The sequence below is a fragment of the Bombus pyrosoma genome, linkage group LG9 (genome assembly GCF_014825855.1).
Source record: "Bombus pyrosoma isolate SC7728 linkage group LG9, ASM1482585v1, whole genome shotgun sequence".
NCBI classification, from domain to species: domain Eukaryota; kingdom Metazoa; phylum Arthropoda; class Insecta; order Hymenoptera; family Apidae; genus Bombus; species Bombus pyrosoma.
Window position 1 is genome coordinate 6675243 of NC_057778.1, and position 17754 is coordinate 6692996.

At 34.2% G+C, this 17754-nt stretch overlaps 2 protein-coding genes across 13 annotated transcripts; one reads left to right on the plus strand and one right to left on the minus strand.

The window, feature by feature from the left end:
• Positions 1-99: 99 nt before the first annotated feature.
• Positions 100-12832, minus strand: LOC122570778 (tyrosine-protein kinase transmembrane receptor Ror-like). 5 transcript variants are annotated; one of them, XM_043733607.1, is made up of 10 exons: positions 12817-12832; positions 10792-11225; positions 4832-5041; positions 4110-4198; positions 3866-4027; positions 2761-2923; positions 2305-2588; positions 2041-2214; positions 1807-1965; positions 100-1473 (listed from the first exon to the last, which is right to left on the minus strand). In XM_043733607.1, the coding sequence occupies exons 2-10, from the start codon at positions 10847-10849 to the stop codon at positions 1171-1173; spliced, it is 1602 nt and encodes a 533-aa protein (XP_043589542.1). In that variant the 5' UTR covers positions 10850-11225; positions 12817-12832; the 3' UTR covers positions 100-1170. The 5 variants fall into 5 exon arrangements, with proteins under 5 accessions (XP_043589542.1, XP_043589540.1, XP_043589539.1 ...); XM_043733605.1 differs by lacking the exon at positions 12817-12832 and adding an exon at positions 12710-12724; XM_043733604.1 differs by lacking the exon at positions 12817-12832 and having other exon boundaries at positions 10792-12692.
• Positions 12833-13393: 561 nt separating this feature from the next.
• On the plus strand, positions 13394-17726 carry LOC122570779 (sodium channel protein Nach-like). Of its 8 annotated transcripts, XM_043733611.1 has the most exons (8): positions 13394-14356; positions 14446-14558; positions 14878-15890; positions 16022-16214; positions 16293-16453; positions 16532-16681; positions 16814-17482; positions 17555-17726. In XM_043733611.1, exons 3-8 carry the CDS (start codon positions 15757-15759, stop codon positions 17694-17696), a joined length of 1449 nt encoding a protein of 482 aa, XP_043589546.1. In that variant the 5' UTR covers positions 13394-14356; positions 14446-14558; positions 14878-15756; the 3' UTR covers positions 17697-17726. The 8 variants fall into 8 exon arrangements, with proteins under 8 accessions (XP_043589546.1, XP_043589550.1, XP_043589547.1 ...); XM_043733615.1 differs by having other exon boundaries at positions 13394-15385; positions 15801-15890; positions 16105-16214; XM_043733612.1 differs by having other exon boundaries at positions 13394-15125; positions 15215-15890.
• The last annotated feature ends 28 nt before the right edge of the window (positions 17727-17754 follow it).

Below are 17754 nucleotides of genomic sequence, written 5' to 3' on the forward strand. Positions count from 1 at the left end.
TATTTGAATGCTATAGTTTGTAGTGTGTAGTGTTTGTTCCACGTACTAAATGAAATAGGTTATAGTACTTATATTTTAATTAATAAATGTACACTATGGAATTTAATAAAAACATTATGATTTAATACAATGATTCGTACACTAAAAACAACAATATATTTAAAATGTCTCTTATTCGTGTCTCTTTACACGATACTACAACATTTTATACAAATCGCAACGCAAAATTATCAAATATGTAGATGGGATGTGAGGTTAGAAAAGAAATTATATATACGAGCGCGTAAATAATTATCGTAATCGTAATTAATAATAAATTATTAGAAGTATGTTACAGTTCCCTAACATTACAAAATATTAATACTATTTCCTGGACAATGAAGGTTCGGCATATTGAACTTTCACAATTTCCCTGATATCATTGGTATTTCTTGATTACATACAATAAAAAAGTATAGGTATAAAAGGTACGGAAAATTAAATAACATCGTAAGTGATAATTTTCTTCGTATCTTATCATTTTCGTTTTTAACAATTTTTATTCAAACGAATATCCATCGATCTCATCTATTAAGATAAAGAGAAATGCATTTAGTAGTATTCTCAAAATCGATTTACATCAGTCTTTCAATCCGGACGCTATAAAAGATAAATATCGAAAGGAAGAAGTTAATACAAAGGGCCATGGTTCATATTCATAAAAATAATCTAATGTAAAAGACTATTTCTTGCAAATTCAAATTCAAATTCAAATTCTTGCCTCAGAAAACTATACATATCTACCTAGAAGAGTATTGCAGATATGTACATCAAATTGTTCAGCAATTGAATGCATCTTCCTCTTATTATTTTTACCCTAGTTTTTATCAGACTGAATTGTTTCGGACTGAAGGATCACATTTTAACTAATCACGCTTACCGATGTTTTTACTGGTATGGTATTTATACAAAGTTTAAAGAATATTAGTATTTTAAAAACTTGTAGAATTATACTTTTTTGTACGATTGAATAAAAGGAATCAAGTTTCTGAAACCGCAATAGGAACAGTTATAAAATAAGCGATGGCTTTCAAGAGTATTACAATGAGCTTCAGACATTCTTTTTCAGTTTTCATTTTTCATTGAAATTTATAAATTATCGCGTGTCAAAGTACTTTGTTAAATCTCTTGTCAATCAGACAAAGCTGGTAAAGTTTGTAAATATTCGTGTGGTTTAGTCGGTGCTGGCAATAAATAGCCATCAGGATCCAACACGTCTGGCGTACGAATAGTGACCGGTCCTTGAGGTGGCCTCGGCAACGTGTCTTGTTGAATGGATTTACCTTTAGCTTTCTCCAGTCTTTCTAATATCTCCGAAAATTTGATTCTGTCCTTAGGATCCGTTTTCCAGCATTCTCGCATTAGCTGGCAAACGAATGGCGGACATCCTTCCGGAGGTATAAGCATTATTCCTTGGAAAATTAACTTCACCACCTGGACGAATATTTAATAAAATATGATAGACCGTAGAAATTGTAGGAAAATAAAAAGGGAATGTTATATCCTGTCGCTTAAGTTCGAGTCTCTTCGCGTTAAATTGCATTTAGCCTTAAACTTGAAGGTCTAAAACCACTTATAAGTGATGCAGTAGTAAACAAGTAGTAAGAAAGAGCAATGGCGCGACAGGTATAAGGTAACGTGCATGAACGAATGAAAAATCTCCATTGCAAATTTTTTCATGATTTCGTAAATTCAGGTACTTTTTGTACGATAAATATTCAGTAAACTGTTGTTTGGTCTAGCAACTGATAAAATAGTTTTACTTACTTCTTCGTTATTATGTCCGTAATATGGCTGCTTGCCAAAAGAGTAGACTTCCCATAGAACCACCCCAAAACTCCATACGTCACTTTCCAGCGTGAAACGTCCGTACATTACGCTTTCTGGTGACATCCAGCGAACCGGTAGAAGTCTGGAGCCTCCTATCTAAGGAGAATAAAAAATTTCTATTTTAATAAATCATTGAACTTATAGTAAATTATTTACCAATGCTTTTATTACCTTATAGTAATCGCAAGTATACACATCTCGGGACATTCCAAAATCTGCTATCTTAACAACAAGATCAGAGCCAACCAGACAGTTTCTGCACGCTAAATCTCGATGGACGAATCTTTGACCGGATAAATAAGTCATACCAGCTGCAATTTGAATCGTTATCCAATGTAAAGACTCCTGAAACAAGTAATGGTATAGAGTCGGTGAAAATAAGGAGAAAAAAATTTCGAGGCAATGAAGAAAGTCAGTCTTTTTAATAAGATTTACCTGAGTTAAGGGTTGCAGGCCGGGTTTTGTCGACCTACTAAATTGTCGAGAATTCGATCGCAAAACTTCAGCTAGATCTCCGTAAGGCATGTATTCGAAAACCATCCACGGGCTGTTATTACCTTCCCGAAGTACTACACCTTTCAATGATAAAATATTTTTGTGTCCAAACGTGGACATAATGTCGACTTCTCGCATGAAATCTTCTTCCGCTTCGCGAGAGGCACTTTCTTTTAAAACTTTTATCGCGACGATCTCTTTCGAGTCCCCGACACATGATTCTCCTATGAAAAATGAAATCTTCGTTAGTACGTCAATTATTACTATAATATTCGTGAAAAATAAATTACAAGACGTTCTCACGATGCTTTGATAGTATATATATATATATATATATATATATATATATATATATATATCTTGCACGGTATTTTGAAATATGAAAATGATAAAAACCTTTATACACTTTGCCAAAACAACCCTCGCCGATATCTTCTAAAAATACAAGAGATTCACGTTGCAGAATCGGCACTTCTGGCGAGGCGCAACTGAAATACTGTGGATTAGGTGTGTACTTATTCGCTAGCAGCAATCCCTTTTTCAGATTCATCGGTGTTCCCTGAAGAGAACATATGCAAGCATATTTTCATAACAATTTTTTAACCAGTCAAATATTTTTTACATTTTATATTTGCAAATCTAATAGGAGAGAAGTTAATTTTGTCACTAGCATACAATAGGAATTAAAGGAAATTAGATCAGATTAAAAATACAATCTGTTCTGAGTTTATAATTATTTCGATGTGATCCGTTTGTTATTCGTGTTATTATTTTTATTAACAATAAATACAACTATACCGATATATGGAAGAAATTGTAATTAAAACCGTGATGAGAAATTATGTTTTTCCTTGCCCGTTTTTAAGGTGTAAATTCAATATAATGAAGATGAATATAATTAAGAGTGTTCCAATCAGCCATTATTAAGTTTCATTAGCTTATTTCTCTGCACATTAAGATAAGCTTGTATAAGATTGCATTTAATGAAATGTGATCAAACAGTCAGTTATGTTAATTAAAAGTATTGTACTTTATATCCTTATCTTTAAACGCTATTAATATTCTTTGAATGTCTAAAATCAAATGTTTCGAATAATTTCAAACGCAGAAGAAAAAGGAAATAAACAATAATTTAAAAATATGTATGAATAAAATGGAGCAAAAAATAGCATAAATGAACATTACGTTATATATTTGCTCTTAGAGAAAAAAAACCGATGATCTCGGTATAAAAATATTTTATCATTATATTTCCTTCCAAATTAAAAAATGCATGGAGTTATTGTATGATTCTCCAGGAAATATATTAATATACTCAAAAATGTTATTGTACTCAATATCATTGTATTTATTGTACTCAAGATATAATATTACATTAGATATCAAAACTTTTTTTGAACCAACCGAGAATATTCTGTTATTCAACGTTTTAAATAACAGTGTTTTAAATGTTACGTTAGTTTTTAGGGGGCACTGCAATATTATTATTTGATTGACGTACATCCAGGGAATTCCTCTGTGACTTCACGTTATAACTCCGTTTCTTCACGCAATAGACTATACTCAACAATATTGCTAATACCGCGACGAAAGCTACGGCGATTCCTACTATTTCAGGTACCCTTAGTCTTGCTCGCTCTACCTGTTGAACAGTATGAAAATACTACAAACTATGTTTGCAGACGATTGTACGAATATTTAAAGGTTGACGAGTAATAATTGAGTCAGTAATTTGGAGTAATTACCTGTTCAGCTTCCGGAAGTGCGGTCGTGCTGTTGGTAGAATTACCATTTGGGGGTATTATATTGGGTATAGGTCGAGGTGTTAGGGGAACTAGAAAAAGTAATCGAAATGATATTTGTAGAAAGATCGTTTCTTTAGTATTTGTCAAAAGTTGATTTTGAAAGCTATTTTTTTTTTACTTAAAGGATGAAGTCACCTTCGTTTACATGTACAAAATCTTTTGTTACAAGAAAATTAATTCGATGAAAAATAACTCATAACGAGCGAAATTTAAGCAAGCGTTTTAACAAATACAATTCTTTCAAACGAGATAACAAAATTCAGGTTTCTTTCTTAAGAAAAGTAATTTGCGCATAAGGTCGCTTCAACGTCGGGACGGAAGTAATAGATATAAATTTGGTGTAGAATTCAAATAGATTTACTTTAACTTCTCTAACAAGATTAAGGAAGAAAAATATAATTCCATAGAGGAAAGTCAAGGTGACTCTGATCTTTTTTTAGAAACAGCACGCTTTAACATCTTTTCCCACTTTAGGTCGTAAACGTTCAGGGACGAATAGTTTCATGCATCATTTTCCATACCGTACACGTGTTCGCGTGTATTTTCTAAAGTATATTGCGGTATAAGTATACAACGATCGACTTGCCAAAAGATTAAAGAAATGTATCGAAGTAAAAATGTTACTTAAAGAGAAATATGAAGAGATGCTACTTGACTCTGACCTATTAGGCGATTTGGACACTTTAAGTCCGTCGTAGGTGGTGACAAGTCATGAGGACAAACGCACTTCGACGTATTGTCTGTGAAGCTACGACAAGCTGCTTCCTTTCCACAAATTTGGGGCCGGTCTTTGCATCCCGTGATCACGGCATTCCCGTTGATAGGCAGTATTACTTCCGATTGTTGTGTGGATTCGGTGGTTGCTGATAGTTCTGAAACAATATTTACACGTTATCGCAATTTTGTCAGTTTACAGTAGCCGTACTCAGTGAGTTTACGAGTACATAAAAATAGCCTTATTCCTTGAACAAAATATCTGAGAATGAGTGTACATCATGAAAAGTGGAGGATTATCGAATGTGTTACCGTGTGTTATGAGATGAAAGAATGTTAATTAACTCTCGTCCAGCTATGATTAGGTGGAGCGATGAACGAAACAAAGAAATGTATTAGAACGCACTTTTGGTTTTCTACGAAACGCTACTGTACCTTGGTTCTATTCCAATTCCTATTATAATATATGAAGGCAAAGATTTCCATTTCTAAAATACTCTTGCAACTCTTTAAATATAATATAGCCCAAAATCAGTAGGAGTAGAAAGGTTAAAGCCTGTATGAGATAGAGACGCAACTTATAGCATAACTATGTTTCGACAATTTATGTTTCCCTCAAATCCTATACAAGATGTTTAAAAAAAATATTGGTGCCAATATTCTGCTCTTTTAATTACTTCGTGTTAATTTCAAATTGATACGAATCTCGTTCCAAAGTGAGTTTGAAGCGGTAAAGCTTCTAAGAAAGAACACGAAGAAAGCCAGGAGTCGGCACACTCGACTCATATCAAAAGCGCCGAAGTAGTTGGCGGTTTAAGGTAGAGCAGTCGAATTTACAGGAGAACGGTGGTAACGGTTAATAAAGGGCGAGCTGGTAAGAAAAAGGGCTACATATTTGGATTGGGTCCGACTTGGAAGAGACAGTGAAGGCATTCATTTCGTGCTTGAAGCTTGTAACGGGTCAAAGCGTTATCTCTGCGGTCAGCGCTCTCCGACAACGAGTCTCGCTATGTGTACCTATTATCGCCCCGTATTCCTTCCCTTCCTATGCATCTCTACGAGAATTGCCGTATTTACGAGATCGCTCGATTTCTACAAAATGTTCCTACATTTTAATTTTCCAGAAAAATGACGGCTCACTTAGGATAAATCAGATGTATGAGACGTTGCGTCGAAACAGACCGTAGTGTTCTCGACGCGGATGGACTTGACCAATTACAGCAATTGATATGTAGTTACTTTATGTCTAGGGACATTTTGGAGCCACTTGTCTACGCACGTTCACTTGAATCGTTTGAGAATTTTTATGTCAAGTATATTTGAAAATATCGAATTCTATCGAAATTGTTCAAGCTCAACGTAAGTACTTTATTTTTCTATACGAGAACGTCTAAAGATATCTTTTTAAAGACGCCATTCATCGACGTATAGTTATTTTATTTGAAAATATTTTTAATTTCAATGTTTTTACTTAATTTTCTGTAGTTGCTATATAGGCGAGGACGAAGACATTTGGAAGATCATTTTGATGCTGTTTGTAGCCTAGTGATCATCCGATTTGATTAAAAATTTATTAACAATGTGATTTTAATAATATCGTTAAATCGTTCAATTTAATTTCGAAGTTTCCTCGAAAATATTACGATAAACTGTAAATAACTAAGAAAGAAAAATTATTCCCTAAATTTGAATTTCTCTGACACGTATAGAAGATCTATTTGCTTTGTTGCCGTTATATTTTCCTTTATAAATCGTACGATAAATTCTAAAGGAAAAAATACGATGGAAGTTCAACTGCGAGTAATATAGATTAGAAATTAACGCAACTGACAATGAGCGTCCCAGTAAGCTGCAATTCCACGAAATGTAAGAGACGTCTGTTTATCGGACAGACACGCGGAAATGCGTAAGTCGTTTGTAGATATAGAATTTCCAAGTTCGAAATCGAACGATTACTTTTATTTCGACGAACAGGAATATTGTTTAGCCTTTCAACTATATGATATTACCTACATCATTGATGACCTATGCACTTTGTCGTTACTCGTGCTACGTGGAAGCTGTCGATGGGTGAACGAATGACCCGCGATATCGTGCATACTTCGACGCAAAGTTGCGAGGGAATCATCCTTACCACCATTTTTATATCAGGTCCGCGTCCAACTATGTTAAATAATTACTAGTTGTATAAGTATAAGCATATTTTGAAACTGTCTTGCTTCTGTATCGCGTGTCTCATTTAATTTTTACGTTATTACTTTTTTGATACGCGGAGGAGCGATATTCAAACATAAAAGAATTCAGTTGATTTACAACAATATAAACATAAATTAATACGTGAATATATCTACAAAACTCCTTTGATAAATATTTTCGTTTCTGAAGCTCAATGTTAGTTCTTTAAGTAAAACACGAATGATTAAAAAGTCGACGAAGTCAAAGATCAAGAAAATTGTAAACTTTATAGATCTTTTTATATTTCACCGCATTCCTTTCCAATTGCGTGAACAATGGGTAGCTGACGATTATTTGCTAGGAACTACGATTTGTTTTGTGCTACTACAATTTTCACTATGGTTTCGCTGCTTTTGGAAACTGAGAAGCATTCAACGTAGATATACATATCCAGTCATGTTTATTTGCAAATCTGAGGTTTAGGCCAGAGATTACAATAGAGGCATTATGTGTGCGGGTGGTTTATCCCCCGAAACGTACGATTCGCAAACCGAATCGTCTGTCATAAAACGGGATTGTTCGCGATATACTCAGGAAATCGACGAAAGTAGCTCGGTTATCAAGTTTCCTAAAAAATATAAAAGTGAGACGAGTAAATTGGACTTGTTTAACGTGTTTCCTAATATAAAATCGATACGATTCTTTTAATATATTAACTAAAATTAAATTATTGAGAATTCGAGAAATTTTATAGGGAATGAAATATCGTTTTGAATTTTCATGCAATTTTAATTTCGTAGAATTTCCTTCTAATGTTTATGAGTTTATTATCCATGTGTCACAACGTGTCCACTCAGAAACATCCGTGCAAAATTGAAAAAATATAACGAGATGAGTTACGACAGACTCAGGATTAACATGACGATGAGCAAAGCGCTTTCTTTTTCGTCGTCCATGTCATCATTCATCAGTATTATCTGTTCGCAATACAATGCCAAGCGAACAATGGGCTCACTACTCGACAAAGTCTTCTTTTATCTAATACGATAGATATTGTTTTGGATCTAGTCGCTACCTGAGATGTTTTCTCTAAATCAGACACTATTGTTTTCTAAATGGAAAAGAGCATGGAAATTATTCTACTCGCTGTGGAAATTTCTATCTTAGAATTCCTATGTTACCTTAAGGATGCACTTTACTTTGTTAGAATCTAAGTCATGTTACGAGTAAATAATATGTAATTTAGTATATTAAGATTAGTGTATTAGAAAACATTCAGCGAAATTTTCATTAAGCTATTTAATTTCCAACATTATTCACAGAGTTTAAACTTTCCTTTAACACTTTGACGTCGATATGATGCCGCGCGCGTCATCTCATCTCCCGCAAAATGTTTCGAGGTAAATATGTAAATGGAAATCTGGCGACGCTTGAAAAAATAAAAAACATCGTTTTTCGTCCGCCGTCGGCAACGCTTGAAAAACACTAGACGTCGATTCACGTCTCCCGACGCGAATATATTAATACTAAACACTTGTTCGTGGTAATATAAATATCATGAAATTAATATTAAAAAATTCAATGTTTGTTTAGATTATCGTGCAGCTACTAGAAAAGCTTCTTCATTGTTACTCGAGCATTTGGATGCTGCGCACGTGGTTATCATCTTGGGTTAGCGTTATCGGAAGGTCGAATATGTCGATATTAAAGATAAGTTGAAGGAAGAAATATAGGGTTAGTTTTTATGTACGCTTTTTCGATTTCTCTGGGCCAGTTGACATTTGTTCCAATAAAGATACGACTAACCGGCTTTATCTTCTCGACATTTTGACTCGTACTTGAACCTATCTTATTTCTAACGTATTTATGGAGTATACGCTCAGAGGAATTTCTGCATAGTTCTGTTGCAACTTCTTAATTCTTAATACAAATTCTTAACTCGTAACTTTCAACAATATGTGCAGGTTTAGTGGAATAATGGCGTTGCATTTTTAAAGACAGTTTCCATATTTTAAAGTAACGAGGATACGCAAAGTAGAATTGAGTTAAATGAACTCGTGAAAAGTAACCAGAGCAGTGCTTGTTCCTTAGTAATAATTATCTGTAGTGCTCAAATTGATGCCTTCGTACATAACTGTAGCACCTAAGTTTACCTTTCAAAGGTATGAGCATTAGGTTGGTAGAGAATAAATACATTTACGTTCCATTTAATCGAGATATATCTCTACATTTTTCACGTAAATCTACGATTGATAATTTTGTTGATGTAACGGATAATAGAGAATTATATTAAAAAGAATATCATATTTAACGTTTAATATTTAAGAATGAAATGGAGAATAAGAAGGAAAATATCGTAAGAAAATAAAAGACTGACAAGCAATAACGTTCTTTTCCCTGAGACTCAGAAAACTATAAAGTATTCAGGAAGAAATAATTGTGTGATGCGATAATAAGTGACGAGAGAAGATAGTTCGAACTAAAGAAGATTACGAAAGTGTCGAATATTGTCATTCGTTCGGTAAATCCTGTCTTTATTTACTTTTCCTATTCTATCCAAATGTTTTGAAGCAAATATCGATTAACGGTGAATCATCCAAGGAATTTCTGGCTTTTTTAATTTATAACGATTTATATTCTCGCTTATCGTGTTTGTAACAATTATCTGAACGTTATATTCCCACATTGGATGAATACGTGTTTCATCTTTACTCGTCTCATTTTTCGTGATCTTTTTAACAAAACGCCACACAACGCGGGCCTGTTTCTCGATTCATCAGATTAATGGCCACGATTCTTGTAACGGCAAGGCATAATTTAAATTTTATTCATTTTAAATGAACCTTCACGAAGTTCAGATCGTGCAGACACTTTTGAAGATTATTATTAGGTCGTACCGATTGCAGCTAACCCTTGATAAATCAGAATTTTAGTTGCTTTATAGCTATTGCTTGTAGCAAGCATGGTAGACTCAAGTATGGCATTAGTACATTAATAATAGCTAATTATTAACAGTAAGTAGTTATTTATTAGTTAATTACGTTAATTATCCGAAGCGAATACAAGTTACGTTTATACAGTTAAAATTTTGTCCTTTGTTTCAATCTTCTAATCTTTTAGTGCTTACTTTTGTATTTAATCGCGATAATACAAGAAATTATCTTATTTGCGCAATGTATAGTCTGTTACAGAGTATATTCGTCTTTTTTCTTTTTGTTCCATTAACGTAGTAAACATGCACGACGGCATTACGTTATATTATTTATAACGATTTTGTAAAATAAACTAAAAAGTGTTTTGTAATATTATTTCGTGTCGTATTTCGACAGTGATAGAGAATACATTAAATTTTGAAACGTAGATACATCAAAGTTTTATCAAAAAAGTTGCTAAATATCAATTTGACGCTTAATGCAATATTATTTATTAGTTTAGAAGAAAAGAGGTGAGACTAGCTCTTGAAGAGCTACAGTAAAATACAGTAAAATGTGGCAAGTAAATGTGACGAGTTGTTCTTTTTTATCTAAGAGATACATTACGTTAAAATAATCGCAAATTTTTCATTGTTAAGGCTAATTCTAATGTAATAAAACCTACATGCGCTATGTATATAATTCCATTTTGCTATGAATAATTTTAGATTCTGCGTTGATTAAGTACTTTTCGCTATTCAAATCTTAATATTTTTTAAATAACAGTATACGTAAAAATCAGTGACAAATAATAAACTCACCGGCTCGAATTTCCGCAGAGAAAAGGCCTCTTCTTCTTGGCATTCTTCGCCGCTCCATCGCGGGTGCAGGAACCAAAATGGCAGGAAACTACCCCTGCTTTTCAAAAGAAAACTCTCGTTTCGCACTAATAAAACTTCCACTCCTTCGTTAATTACCGTCGGCACTTTAACGTTCGCGTTTTCTCATGATCCATCGTCAAACTCTAAATTTCTGATCATCAAATCAGCCATTAAAAATTATACTCAACAAAAGCAAAACAAAGATACACGACGATAATTTGTTCACATCGTAAAAAGAACAGTCACAAAACCGTACGTAACACAATTTTGCTTTTCAAGCGTTCATCACACTGATTGGACCGCACGTGGGCTAGAATTTTCATGAGTTCGTTCCTTCAAAAATCAAAGCACGAACAAACAGCTCCTTTGTGTATCTATGTATCCCACTGATTAGGTAACTTGTCGTTTTCAATTTCCAATTTAATTTGATATTTCGAAGCAACCAACCAATTGTAACACAAACGCTCTTCCTTTATCCAAACGATCGAAGAAACCCACTGTACGATACGATTCTCGTATAAAATTTATCGAAGCTACAACGTTGCCAGAGAATTGACAATTAAGTCGTATAGTGGCATGAATAAATTTTGATCGCACGAGTAGCAATTAGAGGAGATCGATAGGAGGGTCCAAGCAAGGGTGAAGAGAGAAACGCGATCCGAATGGCAAGGATCGAGAGACAAGGATCGAGAGAGCAAAGAGTTAAGCCGGAAGAGGAAACCCGTCGCTAGGATAAATCGAGGAGGGTCCTCTATCTTCGACGGATGCTTACTCGAAACTAAAGACCGACTAAAGACCGCCTTCGAGAACTCCCTCGCATTGGCGTACACACAAGGAAACGCGGTCACACATACAAAGGTCGGATCGTCTGTTCGTGGCACCCACATGCATCCCGAAGAGCTACCAAGGATTTACGCGAGGGACGAGCGTGGTTCATCATCAGCGAGGCTCGACCTACGCTATCGGATAGACAGAAGCGACGGTTCCTCGTAATCTCGTCGCTTTTTCAGCCGACTTAAGGGTAGAGCCTCTTGTTGCGCTTTAATCTCTGACACGTGCCAACTTACGACTCCACCTTCGTTGGAGCTTATGGTATGGAGTTGCGGAACTTATGGGACGATTTAATATTTTCGTGACGGTTTCCGTATTGCGATGGAATCTATGTTGTAGATTCCTGTATTTTGATTGGAAAGATGGAAGGAATGGGTGACTCGGAGGCAGAGCGGTACAAGAAAAAAAAATCTTTAATTTAGAGAGATCGTGGGTGTTAGCTTCTGATAGAAAAATCTGTATATTTTCAAATCATGTTTGTTGTACAAGTGAGGATTCTGTATATTTATGAGAAATGTGCTGAAGTACGCTTTACTGTTGAACCTCTCGATCAAAGGAAACACAATCAAAACGATTTTTACCAACTTTTGTCAAAGCAATACTCTAATAACGATTAATGCGATCTTTTATTTTCAGTAGATTTTGTTACGTTAGTTTGCTAGGCACAACGATGTCAATCCTCAGAAAATAATAACCCTAATAACTGTGGTTATAGCTAAAAGCTTTTCTTGTAGGTCAGAATTTTAATAATCTGCATTCCGAATGAAGGTCAATGAGCAAGCTCTTCTACTTATCTATTACGAACAAAACTCGTTTTATATATTTACTATTTATATTTGTACTGTGACTCGTAAACTATACCAAGTTATCAATTTATCAAACGTTATTTATTTGGACTCAGAAATAATTTCATCGTGATTTTTAACGAACGATTTAAATTTACGATTTATCGTTTACGTTCTAATGGCATCTGTATACAACCATGAAATCGATGAAAGAGTTCAGATTCTTATGAATGATAGCTTACGTGAATATTTAATGGCGTTTGGTAGCGGTTTGCATTACAACGAGATTATCAATCACTATTAATATTAAGGATGTGATCTTCGAATAAGATGAAAAGGAAAAACGAACAGAGAAAACCAACGATCAAGAGAGTAGAGAGTGATTTGCACAGACTGCTTGCATATTGCGCCACTAATAATTAACCAAGTGTATATCGCGATCGGTTTGATACACTGGTGTCCAACTGGGCGCCACTTTCCCCACTCTTGACTTGCTGTTCGTGAATAACTTGACTTTTCAGCTCCTGATCGCGATAAACAAGTCAACCCGAGTCACGACCACACAACTCTTCCATGGATACTTGCGTTTGTGTAATCTCGATTAATCGTCCGTACATAAAAATTAGCTTTTCGTCTCGTTTTATGTCGTTTTGCGTCGAAAGTGTTACGTAAATCGAGGAACAAAACATCACCAGCATTTCAATATAAACTTTCCGATCGGAAACTAGAAATTAGTTTTGCAGACATGTTTCACATTGAGTAGAAAAAATTGAAATTCCTTGAAGTAACAGTAATTTATGCCTGCGGTTCAATTAATTTTCAGTGATAAAAATTACGCCTTCGTTAGGTTCGAACGTCATCTTATATTCTATGATACTTTTCTTTATAATTTTGTATCAGTTTTATTATTTTATTTTACTTACCTTTTGAATAAATAATCCTTATTATTTGTCCGTATTTTCTATAAAAAGACGAAAGCCACTACGACGTATAAGGTTTTCTAAGCTTCCCGAAAATCATATATTCCGTCGTTGCAGAAGCTTATTTAATCGATTATTATAGTTTAGTCAGTCACTACTATCGTAACTAACGCGCAGTAAATGTTAATCGGTTTCTCTTTCTCTTCAAGCAACGTTGACTGTCAGACCCATGAAAAGCTACGAAATCTAATCAATTTAGTATCCCAAGGAACAATGATCAACTAGGGAAACAGTCACCAATTAGGAAAAGTTCATCGACATGATTTGCAACGCAGTCACGTGAATGTATATTAATGCAAATAGAATATAATATGTTAATAATAAAATCATAAATTCTGTGACAATCAATCTTCTTCTATCGTAACGTCGCGTCTACAACCATCGAAAATTGAGGACAACTGCAGATTATTCGTATGTAGAATATTTGCCGCACTATCGCAATGTAATTAATTTTATCCTGATACAATTGACATGCATAAACTACTCTAAGGATGTTGAAGATCAGAATTAAAAGCACGACAAATCTTGTAATCTGCAGATAACGTGATCACGCTTTTTTTAATCATTCTACGTTAATCCTACGATTATAAGACATACTAAATGACATCATATACATAAATAAAAAGAGAGTGGAAAATAAGAGCATAACGCTCTATTTACGTTGATTTAATTGGACGTAATATTGACAATAAACAATCCTATGATAAACAAGTCTATAAACAATAACATGTAAATAATGTTTTCCACAAAAATGTACAGTTCCACGAACGTCCTCGATCTATAGTCACCGTGATCTCATGTTTTGTCATACTATTTGTTACGCCATATGTGCCTGACGGCATAAATATCATATCCACCCTCGAGTAAGGTAAAATACTATTCACGGATGACAGTAATCTTTCATCGACGGTAAGTGAACGATGATCGAGTCGGTGGCTGTTTAACGTTGATGGCTACCTGATTAAGTTCTTTAACACGTGCCACTTAATGTTCCGAAGGGACGAAAACATGGTCCAGTAGAAAGAGAAATGGGTCGGAACGGAAGAATGGTCGGCAAAGCCGCAATAGGAGGATACGTTAATAGTTTTCGAAGAGGCTCCGTCGGAATGGCGTAAGTGTTGTATATTTACACTGGCGTTACAGGCTCACACCTGGACGCAAGAATAGCGCCGCTTCTTTTTCTCCGAAGTATTTTCTCGCCAGTGCGTCAAGCGGCCCCCTAACAAAGGGGATCGTTCATTTTTCTTTCTTTTTTTCTTCGTTTCTTTCAAGTTTCAGACATCTTTTTATTATTACTGCGATTCCTGACAATTGTAATCCGTCATACAATTCCTCAGTTCTTGGGTTTTTTCTTTTTTAAGACAAACGTTGATGTCGCTTCGATGATATTTCACTTCGCTTGAAACATTCTTGTCTGTTTGATATTTCAGTTAATTTCTTTATTTATCTATGCAAGGAGACACGAGGAATAATATTCGAATGCGTAAACACGTGTTTTAAGTTAGAAAAACAAACGTTCGTACGCTTGATGATGGGGCACGATGAATTTTCGCATTAAGAGAGAGGAGGGACTCTGTGAGCGAAATCGGATCCGAGGAAGACATCAAGAGGGTAGTTTACACCCGCTTTAACTCGGCGATCGTCGATTTTCCTGGGTATGAAGACCGGAACAACGTCGGTATGCATGCAGATGGTGGTCGTAAGAGGGGGTGGTCTAAAATAATAAAGAAGCTGGCACGAAGATGAGGACTGTTTGTGTTTCCACAGACGATGGCCGATTCTTAAATGACGAGATGCAACTGGAAAAACGTATATTCGAAAGACAATACTTCGAATAAACGCATAGTTATCGATAGTTTCCTGTTGGCAATCGTTTTTCGTTCTAGAAAGAAAGAGAATAATAAATGTTGTTTTCTTTTGTTTCTTTCAGCGAAGAACGTAAGATATTTTTCACTTCTTACCTCTGTTTCTTTATCGTTTAAGATCAATAATTTTCATTACAAAATTTTTAACCGGTATAATAATTAAACGAACAGCGCTGATCAGCTAAAAGTGGTACGCTTTATTATAAAGGAATATTTAAATAGCGTTATTGCTTTGCCTTGTAACACATTAATCTATAATTCTATTTTGTTCCCTTTTACTTGATCAAGCTGATAAATTAATCGTGTTACGTGCATAATATGCATAATATAGATCTAAAGTGAACATGCGATTCAAAAAACGGTCGATTTGATCTCGTTGTTCAGCTTATTTGCTATTAGTAGTAATATATCTGCAGAAGTATACGGTACCAGGCTTAGTTTAAAATGAAATACAAGTACAATCCTTCATGCAAGGAATTACATTCCAGTTTGAAATTCCGATCAAGAGAATATCTTTTGGAAAATACGTTGCATGGTGTTCCATATTTTGTGGATTCCACACGACCTAAATGGGAAAGGTAATTTTATAATTCAGCAATTATTTGCAATTAATTGTATAAAATAAATAACTTATTTAACGGTTTAAAAGTATCTCTCTTTCTCTCTCTTTATTATATTATTATCTAATTTTTAATTGACTTATTCGTAGATTAATATGGTTTCTCTTGACATTTGCATCGCTATTAGCGATTATAGCTATAATCATAATCATCTTAGATAAATTTCAAACAGAGCCAACTATAACCGGATTAGATATAATGACAGAAAATGTTAATATTGAATTTCCTCAAATCTTTGTTTGCTTCGACTGGTTTCATTTGAATCATTCGGATGTGCCTGAGGTAAACGTAGCTGTTATTCTCATAAAATTACTCATTTTTTCATAACTTTATTTTCATAAGATTACGTTTTGTATATAGGATGAAATATATATATACGAAAAATTGTACAATTGGATTTTTGGAAAACGTATCGATGTAAAATCGTTCCCTCTTACTTACAAAAACAAAAACAATTTTCGTAAAACTTTTGAAGCAATGGGACCTGATTGTGACCTTTTAATTAGTGACTGCGTATACAAGTAAATATAATTTTTTAACCTCAGTTACAAACAGAAAACAATGAAACAATACTTTATATGACTCATTATCAAACTTAGGGGAATAAATATATCATGTAACGCACTATTTATAAAAGTACATACGGCTGTGGGGATTTGCTGTAAATCTAAATATTTAGAGCCACTTAAAATTCTTGATCATTTAAGGAGTTTTGAATTTAGGATGTTCAGTTCGAGTTTTCCTTTAAGGTAAATATATACCTACTTTTTACAAATAAAGACTTTCTTTAAATAATTCTTTTACCATAAAAGACAAATAATCAGTAATACTTGTATTACAAGGTCTTGAATATATCATTAAACTAAGATTTTAATTTGCAGAGTTTACTATACGCAACAGAATGTTACGAGTCCAAGTCCAGGTGAAAGAGCCCTAGTAAAAGCACATTTTCCTATAGATATTGAATTTATTGTTCATATAACGTATACAACTCCCGATATTCGTTATTTGTCTCTTCGACAACGAAAATGTTATACTAAGCAAGATATAAATTTTGTCAATTTTAATGATTGTGAAATGAAATGTTTAATCGATAAGATATTTAAATATTGTAAGTGTTTACCATGGTTTCTATCGTTCGATGGTAAAACAGAATGCTCACTTTCAAAGTATTCCTGTTTCAATAACGTTAACATCGATATAACTCAATGTAGCTGTTGGCTATCTTGCGACCATGCGTCATATAGCGTAACGCAAATACAAAATTCTTCTAAAAATACGAATCGAGTTATGTTGAGAAAATGGCCAACAGCTCTCTACAAGAGAGAAGTACGATTCGGCTATTTAGATTTACTTGTATCGTTCGGTGGTATTGCAGGTCTCTTTCTAGGATATTCTTTATTTGTATCTATCGAAATTGGATATTATTTTACTCTTAGAACTTACTGTGGAGCTGTAATTCAATCATCTCGGGAGCAGTACAATATCATGACTGTTCATGTTGTGGAAAAAATTCCGCAGAAAGCAGATACTAATCAAAAATATTATTTGTATGTTGATTAACTCCTTTTAAAATGTTTGCATTGTTTTGTTTAACGATATAAATTATAATTTTATTACAGACGAGTCAACGATTTTACCCTTGTTGAATGCTGTTATCATTCCCGCGCTGTTAATCCTTTCAAAATCGCAAGATCCTTGTCACGATTCCGTATTTATTCAATGCTTTCACGCAGACGCACCACGATCCGCATCGGTAATTAGAAGCGCGCGTAAATAATAGAGTCTTTCAAATCCTTACTTGTACCGTAAATATAACGGA